This window comes from Geotrypetes seraphini, chromosome 17, assembly GCF_902459505.1.
Source record: "Geotrypetes seraphini chromosome 17, aGeoSer1.1, whole genome shotgun sequence".
Lineage (NCBI taxonomy): Eukaryota > Metazoa > Chordata > Amphibia > Gymnophiona > Dermophiidae > Geotrypetes > Geotrypetes seraphini.
The window spans coordinates 17724610-17741384 of record NC_047100.1 but is presented as its reverse complement, the minus strand read 5'-3'; the positions used below and the strand labels follow the sequence as shown (position 1 = coordinate 17741384).

Genomic DNA, 16775 nt, shown 5'->3' with positions numbered 1-16775 from the left:
GACACCATGTTTGTGATAGCTCTAATGCATATTCTGAAAAACTGGAAATCATCCTCTTTAAGTATGTACCACAAATTTGAATCTTATGCATATGAGAAGAAATTGTTTTCTCGATCCTCCACAAACTTGACACGAAACAAATCACCTTGGTCATTCTTAGATTCATATGTTCGTTCTGCTCTATAGACACTTCTGCCTCTCTCTCTATCTCTCTCTATTTCTCTTTCTCTCTCTCTTCCTTTATCTTTCTCTCTCTTTCTCTTATCCCTCCTGCTTCTCTGTCTTTTTCTGTTCCTTTTCTAAGCAGTTCCAGATACTCGATCCTTTTCATTAATCTAGTTCTATTCAAACGATTGTAGATACGAATATTTGATACATGATTTTTATTATGATTCTATGTGTTTGAACTGCTTTCTGTTTATAATTCTTATAATATTCAATAAAATTATTGAACTAAAAAAAAAAAAAAAATATTTCATCAATGCTTTGAAAACTTATTTCATTCAATGTTCAAGCAAAAATACATTCGGCGACACTTATCTTTTTTTTGAAGGGTCGCTTGTCAGTTGAGCTAGAACTATCGGCCCGACAGGACCCGTTTCGCCAAATGTGGCTTCTTCTGGGGTCTGTAGGTTCGAGCGCAAGCAGCGTGACCTGCCTTTGCGTGACGCCTCAATTGCCCCATGAGTCTCTCCTAGTGGAGTCTACATTAAAGAAAACTCAGGGCTCCAGTGTTTATGCCTCCACCCCTCCTGGCAGAGAAGGCAAAACGATGGATAAGTTTGGCAAACGCCTTTATCAAAATGCCATGCTAGCCAACAGGGCGAATAATTACACCTTTCACTTCTCATTTTATATGAAGCATCTCGTACAACAACTATCCGCCCTACAAAAATACATCCCTGAACGCAAAGTTCCACTCTTTCAACGACAAATTTCCAGCCTCCTTCAACTGCGGAAAATTCATGGTGCGCTCTATTTATGAGCCAAATGTGGCTTCTTCTGGGATCTGTAGGTTCGAGCGCAAGCAGCGTGACCTGCCTTTGCGGATCAAAAAATGGCGTCACGCAAAGGCAGGTCACGCTGCTTGCGCTCGAACCTACAGACCCCAGAAGAAGCCACATTTGGCGAAACGGGTCCCGTCGGGCCGATAGTTCTAGCTCAACTGACAAGCGACCCTTCAAAAAAAAAGATAAGTGTCGCCGAATGTATTTTTGCTTGAACATTGAATGAAATAAGTTTTAAAAGCATTGATAAAATATTTTTAAAAAATGGTACGAATGCCCAATGAAAGATAAAGTGCCGACCTGTATTAAGCTGCTTCAACAAACATATTGCAGCACAGGTGTCTGAGGGCTTCATTCTATAACCAAGTGTTATTGAGTCCGTTTTGTTGGTTACTTTTCTCACTATAGGGACTTGACACCATTGCTCTTATAGTAGTGGAGCACCCTTTATAGAACCAGCCCCTCATTGCTTCTTAATGGCACAAAACTGATACTTCATCTGATGCTATCGTATCAAATCACATTTCCAAAAGTGCTGTTGCATTCGAAATGAGGCAGGACGCACAGAGGAGTATGCCACACAGACCTCAGGCTCATTTTCCTATTTTTCACATCGTGTTCATGAAAAATTATGTACATGAAAAAATTTTAGTGAAGTGGGTGGTACTGTGACTGTCTGTCTGTAACATAGTTTGTCGTGCAGTACAGACTAGATCGGGGATCTCAAAGTCCCTCCTCGAGGGCCGCAATCCAGTCGGGTTTTCAGGATTTCCCCAATGAATATGCATGAGATCTATGCGCATGCACTGCTTTCAATGCATATTCATTGGGGAAATCCTGAAAACCCGACTGGATTGCGGCCCTCAAGGAGGGACTTTGAGATCCCTGGACTAGATGCTATGCTAAACTTTCCTCCATAGACAGCAGTGGTTCCCAAATCTGTCCTGGGGGATTCCCAGCCAGCCAGGTTTTCAAGATATCCCTAATGAATATGCATGAGAGAGATTTGCATATAATGGAAATGACAGGTATGCAAATCTCTCTCATGCATATTCATTAGGGATATCTTGAAAACCTGACTGGCTGGGGGTCCCCCAGGACAGGTTTGGGAACCACTGATATACAGCTTTCACAATTATATTACCTAAATGGCATTCTAAAACTCAGGAACACACAATGAATTGAATACATCGATTTGAAAACTTTGGCAAACATTCTACGGTTCATCCATAACTTTTTTTTTTTTTTTTAATTAATTCAGACTAGAGCAGTGGTCTCAAACTCGCGGCCCGGGGACCACATGCGGCCCACCAGGTACTATTTTGAGGCCCTCAGTATGTTTATCATAACCACAAAAGTAAAATAAAACAGTTTCTTGATGATATGTCTCTTTGGCTATAAATTACAATATTATTATTAAGACTTAGCCAAAAGGAAAGATTTATAAACTATAAAGAGTTTTACCTCATGCAAAATTGTCATTTCTTTAATAAGACATTAGCTATTTTTTTCTGAGGCCCTCCAACACCTACAAATCCAAAATGTGGCCCTGCAAAGGGTTTGAGTTTGAGACCACTGGACTAGAGATTTCTCTAAGACTCAAGATAGGCGATTGATCTTTAGTTAGTACTATTGCTGCTTTCTGTGATTTGATTGAGCTCAGGAACAGGGCTTTTTTCACTTCTCTCTGGAAAAGATCCCTGAGAATTTTTAGAGCATCAAAAGCCAGCAAACGATATTGCTTCAGCTCGATGTTGGCTTGGGAAATTGGATTCCGACTACAGTTGCTTTTTATTGTTCTCTGTGTTTGCAAGTGCTAGGAAGTCCAGGACGAGTTTGGCAGTTTTTCGGGGTCGTTCCACTACCACTGTGTGTCCACAATTCTCCAGAAGAACAACCTGAGCGCCAGGGATGGCATTTGCTAAGACGTCCGCTCCAGATACATCCAGAACCTAAATTCATGGGGAATAAGGTAAAATAGCAGTAGCATTATTGTCTCATTCCTTAAAAATCAACTTTATTTAGTTGCTTTCAGTTTTCATTGTCCAAGTCATCCATCACCATTTAATTCACTGCAATTTTTAGAAAAGGAAAAGCTCTTTGGCCATCTGCCTTTTATTTCAAATGGCGTATTTCTTTCTTTTGCAGCTTCACTGTTCCCATTGTATTGCTTGCTAGTTGATGCGCTGTGATCTTTGATATGTCTTTCCAAAATAAATGTTTTACTTTACAGTAATCGAAAAGGTTGAGATGAAACATTGATTAGTCTGTTTAACCAAATGGGAGTAGTTATGGCTCCTGTTCTGCTACAACAACTCTTGAAGATTCTTCCAACATGAACTAGCTGAGCAGATACACCAAAAAAAAATGCCACTTTTCATTTTGGTATCCTTTTCATTCAGAGGTTTACGCCAGCAGGAGGCATGACCTCCGAAACGGAGCTCTGTTGAGCTATTGAACTTGGCACGCTATTAAGATGGCAGATTGAAAAACGTACATATGCAGAAGATAAGTATATAAAGCAGCCACCTTAAAAGCCTTTGAATTGTTTCGATGATTTTTGAACTGGATATCGTGCAAGGTTATTACAGATGTAGCTCATAGACACACGCGATAGATATAATCACATGAGATATATTTAATTTTTTCACTCATTTGGATATTTGTTTGATTTTTCTCGCTATATGTGCACCTGAACAGAGCAGTCCTGGGATGTTTCACAGAACAACCACCCGTATTTAACCCAAAACAACTGCTGATGGTCATCGGGGAGGGGGAGGGACACTAGTGCCACGGTCATCATGGGGGAGGGATTAGGACACTAGCACTGGTCATCAGGTGTGGTGGTGGAAGCGGAGGGAGGGACAGCAGCACACCAGTGATTATCCGGGAGAGGACGCTAGCGGCCGTCTTGGGGGTGTGGTGGACTAAAGTGCTTATCTTGGGAGGGGGTGCGCAGCAGCACAGCGATGGTCACGGTGATGAGGAAAAGTAGCACAGATGGTCATCGGGAAGCATAGGAGGGGAGGACGGTGAAGGACAGAAGTGCCCGTCTTGGAAGGAAGGAAAAGACAGCAGCATTGGGAGAGCAGAGGGAAGGACAGCAGTTAAGAAATGTGTTTAAACTTACAATTACCCCACGGAGACTTTCTTCCGGCGATCGATTTTTTTTTTTTGGAATCAGGCTTAAATTCATTTTGGTTGCGGATCAATCTGATACATTTTATACTAGGGACCCCTAATGAAGGCGTGTCAACCGAAACACAGACCGTGTCGGGTCCCCTGCTTTGTACAAAGGTGGCGACGTTAACCGCAGCTAATAATTATTTCAATCAAACTTAGCCTGCATCTTATACTTTTGTCTGCAGTTTTTCTTTGTTTTGTAAGACGGCTCACCACGATGACTCAAGTGTCTTACCTGTGTCTTAACTCTTATGTGCAGGGCAATTCATGTTGGAGGAACCTTCAAGAGTTACCGTTTCATATTTTTTCATTTTGGGTTTCCGAGTGTAAAGACCTGTTCTGCTACAACAGTGTATTGCAAACCGTGTGCCGTGAGATACCCAAGGAAGTGCTGGTGCTGGCTGACTACTTACAGGATGCGCTTCTCGCGGCGAAAGGCACATCCTATGGGCAGGTAGCTAGCGCCTCGCCTCCTCTCTGGCCTCCCCTCTCCCACTGGCAGTAACAGGAGGTTCAGGACTGCGGCTGAAGGACATCCGTACATGCGCAGATGTCAACGTGATCTCACACATGCACATGTCATCACTTTGACATCCACGCACTCCTGGGTGCCCTATAGCTGCGGTCCCACATTTAACGCACTGCGGCTTCAAAGGGTTTGCGGCACACTGTGCTACAAGCTTACATTTTCCAGAAATAAACATCCACTGGCAAGTCTGCCTCGCACATACCTGATCTTGTTTTCCCCAGATTATCTGCGTCGGCATCATAATCTTGTCCATGTTTTGCTGAAGCGCATAGACCGACTTCTCGTATAATAATTCTAAAAACACTTTTCCAGAAAGACAGAAATTAGGCATGACATGTTGGACGACTCTATCTGCTACATTCTTGGGCATGCAGTCTATCCTCCCAGTTCTCCATTTGCCTTTACAGATTGTACTTTAGGATTTATTTTATTGCATATTATTTTAAGTCTATTGTTATGAGGCACTTTTTATTGTCAACTGCTAGAAAAGGTGGGTTATAACTGGGTTTTTTTTTAATGTAAATTGAAATGATATTTTAAGATATCTTTTTCTATTTCAGTATGCATGTTTGATTTGCTACTTTTAAAAAGTCAGGATGAGCTTTTGGGATGGTGGGGTGGGGGGGTAGAGGTCAGAGAAAGGGCGGGACCGCCGGAAGAGGAAGCAGCGCAGGCACAGGGCTCACAGAAGGACCGGGACCGCCAAGAGGAAGCAGCAGGACACCGGTAGGAGCTTGTACATGATGGGGGGGGGGGGTCGGGAGGCTGTGGGGGTGCAAGCGGTCCTTCAGGGTGGGGGTGCGGGTGGGAGTGCGTGCAAGCGGTCCTTCGGGGTGGGGGTGCGGGTGAGCGGTCCTTTGGGGTGGGGGTGCGAGCGGTCCTGCGGGGGGGGGTGAAATCGGACGTCGGGGGGGGGAACTATGTAAAAAAAAAGTTGTAAAAACGCGCTCACGCGTATAACGCGCAAGGTTATGCACGGTTTGTAAAATCGTGTATAACGCGCACGTTATATGCGTGAAAATACGGTAATCAGATTTTTTACCATTTACTGTATGCTATTTGTAATCCACCTAGAACACCATTCTGCAAAGATTTGGCGGAATATAAGACTACATATAACATCAACTATTGCAACAATACATGTATTATACACATTTGTCATACACTGTTGTAGTGGGGTCTCATGGGAGAATATTTTACAAGCCAAAAAGTGGCCAAAAGAAAGGAGGTTCACCCTTTTTATATCAAACTAGCAAAATTGTAAGAGACAGTTATAAGTGGGAATGTGGGAGTGAGTGGGTCAGCACTTAGAGCCACAGCCTCAGCACCCTGAGGTTGTGGATTCAAATCCCACGCTGCTCCTTGTGACCCTGGGCAAGTCGCTTAATCCCCCCATTGCCCCAGGGACATTAGATAAGAGTGTGAGCCCGCTGGGACAGATACAATCTAGATACTCTTTTAAAATAAAGAGCCTGCTTGTTCAGAACTCGTGTTATCATTTTGTATGGATGCACGGTCACAAGAGCAAACTTACATTTTTTGTAAAATTCATTATGTGGAATACGTTCATCCACGAGGCCTTGCAAGATCTAAAATTTAAAAGAGAGTGCATTTTTAAAGTACATGCCAAGTGTAGAATATGCAGGACTGGTTCTCTTAATACACAGTTGAAAGCCACAGGAACCGTAAGGAGTCACCGTGCTACAACTAGACTTCTGCTATCATATCAAACAATTGTAGCTCTCTTTCCATTTAATGTTTTATTCTCTAAACTGCTATGCCCTGCTTTGTTAGCTAATAACGGTATATTAAATGCTATCTAAATAGCAGATGAAAAATGTATCATATGTAATGAGTACCTACACCGGAAATGTAGGCCAGGCTTTTAAAAGGCCTACATTTCTAGTATCTACTTTTCATGTGAAATCGTGGCTACAGAAGCGCTTTTGGCTGCCTAATGCCCCTTCCAGTGTTGGCCATGCCAACAGCGGCATTAGGAGTCATAAAGCACCTCCATAGACACAATGCAGGCTACATTTAAAAAACAAAACCCCAAAAAACTATTTCAATCTTTTTTAAAAAGTGTTTTCCACCTATCAGCACCTAACTTAAGGGGCCAATTATAAAATATGGGCCATAGAGCCTAAAGTTATGTGCATACCTTAAATAAGCCTAATCAACACCTTACAATTGACACCGACATTAACTGGAAGCTACACGTATAACTTGGTAGGCACAGTTCTAGAAAAGTTACGTGTCCGTTCTAGTGCGTGATACTGAAAAGGAGGCATGGTCAGGGGCGAATCATGGGCCTGGATATAAGTTATGCGCAAATTAATAGAATATGCACTGATGTGTGCACAACTTAGGCACCAAGCACGATTCAAGTTGTGCATAGCTGGTGCTGCGGATTCCACCCTGCGGGGTAATCCTTCAGCGGGAGGTCGCAGATGTTCTGTAAAAGTCCGCTTCTGGGGAGGGTTACCTGTTTAGTATCAATGCCACCTCAGTCAGTGACTATCAGGACCTCTCAGGGTAATTAGGGAAGACGCACGGATCGGGACCACGCAGCCTGCGCTTTACCCCTTAGTGGACGAACCCAGGGCGAGAAGGATCCCGATTCCAGAGCCCAATCTGACCTGCAGGCTATCCAGGGGGCTTACTGCAGCGATACTAACAGGTAAGCCCCCCCCAGAAGCAGACTTGTTCAGAAAAATCTGCGATCTCCCACCAAAGGATTACCACACAGAGTGAATCAGCAGCACCCGCGCCAAGAACAAATCAATTGACTAGAACAGTGTTTTTCAACCTTTTTACACCTATGGACCGGCAGAAATAAAATAATTATTCTCTGGACCGGCATCGGTCCGTAGAACGGTGGTTGAAGAACACTGGGCTAAGTCGTGGGCCAGACCCCGCCCATCTCTACCCAATCTCCACCCCACACCCCGCCCCCATAATAGTACTAATTGCACCTTGCACGTCCCCGTGCCTCATCTGGAAGCCTTCCCTCTGACGTTGCAACGTCAGAGAGAAGGCTTCCGGTTCAGGTGCAAGATGCCCGTAGGAGCCACTGCCCGTGGCTTTGTGCACTGAATCAGTGAGGAATAGGGAGCTGGCTCAAAGATAACGCCGCATCGATCGCACCGTGGACCGGCAGTTGAAGAACAGTGTTTTGGACCTGATGCACATGCTGGCCCTGTGGACCAGCACTGGTCCATGGACCGGTGGTTGAAGAACACTGGACTAGAACATTTAGAAAAAGAAAGTAAAGCACGAGCAGAAGAGATAGCCCTTACAACTAAGGCTATAGGAAACAAAACTGAAATTCCAGGGGTGAGTAACAGGAGATGACCACAGGAGGCGGAGCTAGAATTTGGTTTCGAGTTCCCTACAGTTTAGGGCTGGAAGAGTTATACAACCCTATGGTTATTGTACAAGAATCACGCTTACGTCGCCAAGTTTTAGGCGTGATTTATAGAACTAGAGGAAACATTAGCAAAAGAATCAATAGAAGATGAGAAAGCTGGGCAAAGTGGTGGTAACTGAGGTGCAATGGCAACGTACAACCAAAGCATTCGAGCCAAGAACCTACAGTCATCTCTCTAACAAAAGCAACCATCTTTCAAGTGACAACCCTTATACGAGATGCTCTTACAAGAGCAAGATTTTTTCACTAAGAATCCTGACTCACTGTAGTACCGTTAAGTGTACCATGATAACTGCAGCACACAAGCCCCCCTCCTGCCGCACGTGCATCCCCCCTTTCCTCGCACCTCTTTAACGTTCACTGAACGAGCAGCAACCCAACCGGCTGCTCACGCCAGCGTCGGCTCTTCCTCCGAGGTCACTTCCTAGGCCAGGAAGTGACATCAGAGGAAGAGCAGACGCTGGCGCGAGCAGCCGCTTGGGGTTGCTGCTCATGCCACAAACATGAAAGAGGTACAAGGGAAGGGGTGCACGATGGGGGGGGGGGGGGAGGAGAGGAGGACGGGTGCCACTGAGTGCACACAGCAAGAATAGTTCAGGTCAGCAATACCCCCACCATGTTCCCAAATCTTGGGCTAACATGTTTTGTCGCTTTGGACAGCAGTCTTTGAGCCCAGCAGGCCAGATCCAGGGCGGCCTTAAGCAGCTCTGTCACTTAGTGGGGTAAAGAGGTAAGGGGGGAGAGAGCACAGGCATGTGGAGGACAAGAAAGGGAGGGCTAATATCATGTTTCCTCGAAAATAAGACAGTGTCTTATATTAATTTGGGGCCCAAAAAAATGCACTAGGGCTCACTTTCAGGGAGGTCTTATTTTTTTTCATGTACAGCAATCATCTCTCTTCCTCTCCTCAACCCCAATTCTTCCTCTTTCCTTCCCCCCTCCCCCATGTGCAGCATCTTTCCATCCCTACCGCCCCTCCCCCTGTGCAGCAGAACCCCACCGACCCTCCCACCGTGAGAATGACATACCTCCGTTCCAAGGCCTCCTAAAGCAGCAGGGGTGGGGGTTGCTGAATCGACAAGTCCAATTTTTTCAGCAAATCAGGCAGCACTAGTGTCATGGATGGAGTCGGGGCGTGTCAGGTACATTGGGGGGAGGGGGTTCGGTGGTCGATCTTAAGGGCTTATTTTTGGGGTAGGGCTTATATTAGGAATATCTTTAAAAATCATGCTAGGGCTTATTTTTGGGATAGGTCTCATTTTCAGAGAAACAGGGTAGCTGCTGCCATCCTAAGCAGACCGATGTGCTGTTTATAGGCTATTTTAAAAACTTTCTATATTGTTCCAACGCTGCAGAGCAGAACGGTACTACAATCGAAATGTAAAAGTCAGAAAGGAACGCCCAAAACTAAAACAGGACAGAGGAGGAAAAGGCAGAAGAAGGGGAAGAGAGAAGACAGGGTAGAGGGCGAGGAGCCTGGAGATTCAAACTAACATTTATAATAAGCTAAAACCATTGCATGTCTTATTTAAAACAAGAAAGCCCTGTGGAATGGATGTTCTTGATGAAAACTTTAGCAATTTAGGCAAAATACGATGCTGTATGTCTTTATAATATCCACGTGGTCAGGTCGGTTTTAAAAGACGCACTATTGTAGAGGAAAAGGGGAAGATTATTTTAGATATAAAGAGCCAAAAAGTAAAATGCGCTGTTAACATGATTTCAGACCTGCATAGGGTCAAATCCTGGCTCTAGTGAATGAAACCATGCAGCTTTTGCATCTAATGGCCTTTTATTACTTCCTGAGTCTGAACACCTGGAGTCTCTTTTTCTCTGGCCCACTGCCAAAGCGGTGCATAACAGGGAGAAGGGGGTGAATGTCTTAAGCATGCTTATCTGGTTTTATATCATTGCCTAGTAAAACAGAAATTAGAAGGACAATGTTCAATCAAGTCATGTTTTCTAAAGGTTTTCTCCTAATCTGAATCTAAGGGAGAAAAAAAAAAACCCTATTCAGCCCCTGGTGTGGAGGCTAGGAAACCCCTAGAAATGTTACAGGTTTAGCTACGATCGCTGCTAACCGACCCGATTCTCAAAACGGCCCTTTGCGTGTTTTTCCCCCTCGATCGCCCATTTTCCAATCTGGCCATGCAAATTTGTAAAACCCGACGCAAAATAGCCCAAGCGATTGATTCACTTACATTGCTTGGCTATTTTGCATCGGGTTTTATGATCCTAAAACCCGACAGCTGAAGACCTGTTGGTAACTGTGTTACCATAAAACAGGGGAAGCAATTCCACAAAATCAAACAGGCAAGAGCAAAGTGGAAATGTCCAATCAGATTGGTGCACAAAAAAGTGTCTTTCAGCTCATCTGATAAATCCAATGGTCTTTATTAATCCAAATTAGCTCATACATCCAAAGCAACTCAGCGACTCGATATGATCATGTTTCGGCCACCCGGCCTGCATCAGGAGTCTTAGGAGTCTTTGGGTATCAAATAGTCTCAAATGGTCTAAAGCAAAACGAACAAACCGTTGCTCTGAATCTGTAACACCACAGAATAACACAGCTTTGCAAAGCTTTGCAGGCCGGGTGGCCGAAACAGGATCATGTCGAGTCGTTGAGTTGCTTTGGATGTATGAGTTAATTTGGATTAATAAAGACCATTGGATTTATCAGATGAGTTGAAAGATACTTTTTTGTGCACCAATCTGATTGGACATTTCCACTTTGCTCTTGCTGGTAACTGTGTTACCGACAGGTCTGCCAGGTTTAAAAAAAACCCAAAACAAAACAAACAAACAAAAAACGGCACCCCTCCTGCTCCCAACTTAAAGGTACGAGGTGGGGGGGGGGTACCCTGTGCCCTGACCCGACGGCAGGGGAGCCGATGGCAGGAGGGAGTGGGCAAACCAAAAACAAAAACCACTGGCAGAAGCCCTGACAGCAGTGACATGAGGCTGCTTCTCCTGTCAGTACAGTCAGCACTCTGTGCATGTCTCAATCGCTCAGTGAGCGACTGAGTTGGTAAGTTTGCATGCAAATGATTTGCACCTCTGAGCAAATCATTTGCATGCAAACTTGATAGGGAATCAATCGCTGTTTAAAAATCAGCCAGAGAATTGGCCAACAGTGACCGAGTCGCTATCTTTAGTGAATCTGGACCTATGACAGTTTCAGTTCTCTGCATGCTTATCTCAAATCCAGCCTTTGTCGTGACCTCACATTTTCTTCTGTCCTTTAATATGGCACAGATTTCCTCCGGAAGATGAGCTCCAAGGGAAATAGTCCAGAGTTCCTGTCTTCTCACAACGGAACACCTCATTTTCCACTACGTTTTCCACAATAAATCTTTGGGCTAGTTCAAAACTAGTTCCAATGTTCATGTTTTATGCCTACCAACAAGGTTTTCTAGATGTGCCAGGACATCCCAGTTCAGTAACAAACAGCTTTAAGGGTCTCCAGGAAGAGACCAAAAGTGAATTATGAAAAGAAAAAAAACACACTGTTTTGCAGATGGGATTGAAAAATTCTAACTGTTCTTATTTTCAGTGACCTTTAGACTGTGAAATATGAGGCACAGGAGTTGAGCGTCCATGGAACAAAGCTAAATATCTTCTTCTCCACCCAAGCCAAGCCAAACTTCTGTTTATCAGGATGAGAAAAACTGAGCAACTGAACAAACTCGATGTCGTTAAGCATTTGCCCATTCATATGACTTGGGATTTTGAGGACTACAACACTGATTTCCATACCTGTATTAGGGTCCTCCAGCGATCCATAATGAATATGCATGAGAAATTTGCATGCAATGGAGGTAGTGCATGCAAATTTATCTCAGACAAATTCACTGTGGATACCTAAAAAAACAAACTGGTTGAGGGTCCCCAGGACAGATTGTGCTCTTACTGTCTGGATGGTTAGATCTTTTCTATGATTTTATGCAGTTCCTTTTCTTACCTATTGATTTTAGTTTTGTAAACCACTTGGATCAGACTATGATAAGCCGTAGATCAAGTTTTTAATAAACGGAAACTTTTGGGAACCACAGAACTGCAGGCCCGAAAGCTCAAAACGAGCTGATCCGATGACTATAACGAATGCTTGCAAAGCCAGAGATTCTGTTCTGGATTGGGCTGGCAGAATTTAGGCACAGAATAGAGGCCGCCCCCTACAGAAACAAAGTTAACTGTGCACTATTAACATACATGGAAAATCAAAACGGCCATCATTTAAGGACCCGATTCTCTAGAATCTGCCTAAATTTAGGTGCTGATATAGACACATTCTATAAAACCTAGGTGCCCATTATAGAATCACACTTAGGTGGAGCTTAGCATTCTAATATTTAGGTGTCTCCAATTTATGCCAGGGTTTTCTTCTTTTTTTTTTTTCCTTTTCTTTCTAAGGTTTATTGTTTGCAACAGGTACTGCAGTACACTTAGGAATGTTAACACAGTGCAGAGCCAACATAGAGGGATGGGCTTGTATCCAGCCTCTTCTAGTCCAGAAGGAAAGACGGTGCATGCAGAGTTAGAGAGCTTTTTTCTATGCAAAAGGTGAGCCATTCCAGCCTACATTAGCAGCATCTATATCAAAATAATTTATATAGATCCTATCTGCTGGTATGTGCAGGTGTTTTTTAAGCAGGTCCGATACCAGTTTGGAATAGGCCCTGTTCTACGGACTTCCTATCTTGCCAATGCTGTGGAGACGAATTTACTAAAGTGCATTCAGGGATATAGTTAATAGACACAGAGCCAGAAAAGCTATGATAAACACCGGAGAGAACTGGCCTGTATAGGTAACTAACCTGTGAAGGGTGATCAAACAAATTTATAAAAAAAGCTCAGAGATACGAAACTCTGAAAGGAAGTTGTGAGACCTCCCTTGGAAAAAGAGTTTACCTTTCAGTCATAGTCCTTTTATGAAAAATCTTTGATCACTTCCTTCAAAGGTATATGTGAAAAACTCTTCTTTAAAAGCTTCAAAAAGATTTGTCCTAAACAAGGTACTGCGTTTTTCAAATTGCAAATGTCACTGCACCTGTGGCAAATTCTAAAGAATTTACTTAGCTTGTAAGCAGGATTTAGGGGAGTTTCGTATCTCTGAGCTTTTTTATAAATTTGTTTGATCACCCTCACAGGTTAGTTACCTATACAGGCCAGTTCTCTCCGGTGTTTATCAATGCTGTGGAGACTGCAGAGGGCACAGGGATCCGAGCTTGCCCCAAATGACATCAGCTGATCAGGTAGGATGCACACCGCTATATACCGGGAAGGTTCCCCAGTGGCTTTGGCCAGCTGCTGGGAGGAATTCTGCCGGCAGAGTCTCTGGAACTGCGTCCTTGCCGATACTGGTGTACGCGCCGAGTACAGGCGTCTTGTTTTCCCCTCAGCGACTGCATAAAGATATGCCAGGGTTTTCAATGCTTAAAAGTTAGCCACTGATGTCAGAGCCTAATGGCGCCTGATTCACAAAGAAGCGTGTAACTCAAAAATAAGCCCCTTGTATGATAATTGACAGAATGGGGGGGATGGGTGGGTTATGATAATTTAATATATATGTGCATAATTTAATTGATTAATATATATAGGAATTATATTATTCATGTATAGATATGAGATGGGGGTAGGATATAAATCTTTTAGGTATATATTGTTAGGGAATTATCAAGTGATAATGTAATATGTTGTGTTCATATTTTAATGTACACTTGTTGTATATGTTAAAACGAATCTAAGATTTGGAAAAATACTATTGTTGGAGGGGAGGGGGAGGGGGTTTTATTTATATATTTATGCTGATGTTTAATTAGATTTTCAAGTGATTTGTATGATCTAATTGATATTTTATTGTACACTTCATGTAAGAAATGAAAATGAATAAAGATTTGGAAAAAAAAAATAAAAAAAATAAGCCCCCTTATCACACCCACTTTTAGTGCAAGCGCTTTGGGCTAGGCGCCTACTTTTTATAGAATCAAGTTTTTCAAGTTAGGTGCCTAACTTTCAATTAAGTCCAATTAAAGCCGATTGTGAGGGGTCGAGTGCCTATATAGGCACCGATTAAGCCTATTGCTCAATTAAATTAGGTGCAACGGCCTAATTTTATATATGTTGCTAAAAATTATATGCAGAAACTTGGACATATACCCAACTTCTGTGTGCAATTTTTAAACAAGCCAATTACTTTTCACTGCAAATATTTTTTAAAACTTTTATCAGTGAACAATTACCATCAAAACTTCTCAATTTCACACATTTTTTGGGCTAAATCATATTAATATGCCACTTAGCTTAATGTTGGAGATGTGAGCGGAGACATTGGTAAACAAGAGGTACATTTTCCAACAGACCAATTGCCTCAGCGACAGACCCTTGAAGAAGCCACCATGAGTAGGGAAACGGGTCCTGTCGGGTGTTTTTGTCTAGCGGGGGGAATCTCCGATGTTAAGCTAAGTGGCATATTGTGTGATTTGGCCCAAAAAATGTGTGAAATTGAGACGTTTTGATGGTAATTGTTCACTGATAAAAGAAAAAAAAATATTTGACTATAGGGGTAGAGGTTTTTTGAGGATCGATGAAAGATCTTTTTTTTTTTTGCCGGTTATTTGAATACCGGTTAACTGAGATTCTACTGTAACCACATACAGGACACAGACCATGCAAGGCTCCCAGTACCAGTCTTATTTATACCCTTAATTTTCTGATTAGAGATCCTCTGTGTTCATCCCATGTTTTTTTTTTTAATTCCATTGCCATTTTTCTCTGCACTATCTCCCTCAGGAGGGCATTCCAGTTGGTTTTAGAGCAGGGGTGTCAAAGTCCCTCCTGGAGGGCCGCCATCAGAGTTTTTTTTTTTTGGATGAATGATAATGGAAGCCCTCTGATTCAGACATTATTCTTTTTTTGGGGAGTGTCTGTTGGGTTGCTGAGACCCTTTTTCCTCTCTTATAGAATGTTTATCGATGTTTAATTGAGACCATATTTCATTAGTTATTTTCAGCCCAGCTCAGGCTCATGTTTTGATGTGTATTTATGGTGATAATAAGCAATTCCACACTACTCTAACTCCACCAAAGAAATATGACACCACCTCCAAAATGCTGGTTTACCTGTTGGGGTACCTTGAAACGCACATATGAGCACAGCTTCATCATCTCTTCCATTTCTTGTGGGGTGGATGGGATCAGAGGGACCCTATGAACATTCTCAGACACCTTCAAGTCCCACAGCTGTTTTATAAACTCACTTTCAATCGGGCATTTCACACCTAAGTAGTTAAGAGTGGAAGAAAAAAAAACAAACAAACACCATGTACAGTCTGCCACAAGCAACAAAGATCCAAATGGTTATTTCCCAGTAAAATCCACCTGGTTACAATATCTTTCCAGAGAAACTTGTGTTGGGTGCCAATGCCCCCAGCTGGTATCACAAGGGGCAAAAATACTTACAAATATATTATTACCTTGCTCCTAGAGGATTTAACTCTGTCCCATTTACAGTGTCTGGAACTCATATGGGGTGACTTAAAATCCTTGCGTCACACATGATGTCTGTACGTCAACGTGAACCTTTCAGGTCATGTCATTTGAGAAAATGTATCAGTCCTTTATGTAGTTATTGAAGATTGAAGTTCTTGAAAGGCCTTGCAACAAAGAGTGAAATCCAAACTTTTGAACTAAGGGGATCTTTTACTAATTTAGCGCGCATTAAATCGGCTGCCGCTCCTTAGTAAACAGACCCCTAAATTAAAATAATGTAGTTAGCTGTTCCATAGCACCAACGTTATTTGAAGATAGAAAATGCCACAGCTAGGTTGATTACATAAGAAAGGCAATGGGATAAAGTCTTTTCTTGATGCTTCACTGGCTCCCAATACACCCGTGTATCACAAACTATGCGCCGCCCGAGATTCCAGGTATGCCTCGAGATGCTGGGAAGGAGGAGAGGCACCGGCGTCACCCGACTGCCTACAGGATGTGCCTCTTGTGGCAAGAGGCACATCCTATAGGCAGCTGGCACCAATACCTCTTTCTGTTCTCGCCTCTTCCTTTCCAACAACCCCCCCATTGGCGGCTTAGGGTCCCATCCAGAGAGCTTTCACGCATGCGTGGACTTCGACATGATAATGTCACGCATTTGCATGATGTCATCACATCGACATCCGTGCACTTCTGAATGCCTTTGAGCTGTGGTCACCACATTTAGTGTGCCGCAGCTTCACAAGAGACACTGCAGTACACCAAAGAGTGACGTTCAAGTTAGTTATAATGGATTTTAAGGCCCTAAATGGTATTGGATAGATCAAGTTTCAAGTTTATTTATTATTTGATTGATCGCCTATCATAATTACTAAGCGATTTACATATACAAAGAGTACAGGATAAAACAATAACAATAATATAAATAAAAATATAAAAATCATTTAAATATTGGACAAATTACAACAGGAAACATTAGGATAGAGGGGAAAGAAATACAATTTATCATAGGAAAGGAGAGAACATTGAGGGTAAATTACAAAAGGAAAGGGAAAAACAAAATAAATTTGGAAATAATATCTTTAGATGACTGGTATGATTGGTAGTAATAAAGAGCAATTAGCATTTCAATTAAG

General features: G+C 42.8%; 1 protein-coding gene across 4 annotated transcripts in view; it reads right to left on the bottom strand.

Annotated features, from left to right (window-relative positions):
* Window positions 1-2474: 2474 nt before the first annotated feature.
* ABHD6 (abhydrolase domain containing 6, acylglycerol lipase) overlaps window positions 2475-16775 on the bottom strand; it is a 39767-nt gene continuing 25466 nt past the window's right edge. For all 4 annotated transcript variants that reach the window (XM_033926718.1, XM_033926716.1, XM_033926715.1 and 1 more), the window contains exons 6-9: window positions 15271-15428; window positions 6254-6308; window positions 4922-5022; window positions 2475-2959 (exon numbers count right to left, since the gene is read on the bottom strand). In XM_033926718.1, the coding sequence (XP_033782609.1) occupies window positions 2786-2959; window positions 4922-5022; window positions 6254-6308; window positions 15271-15428 (488 nt within the window). In that variant the 3' untranslated portion in view covers window positions 2475-2785. The remainder of the gene's footprint in view (window positions 2960-4921; window positions 5023-6253; window positions 6309-15270; window positions 15429-16775) is intronic.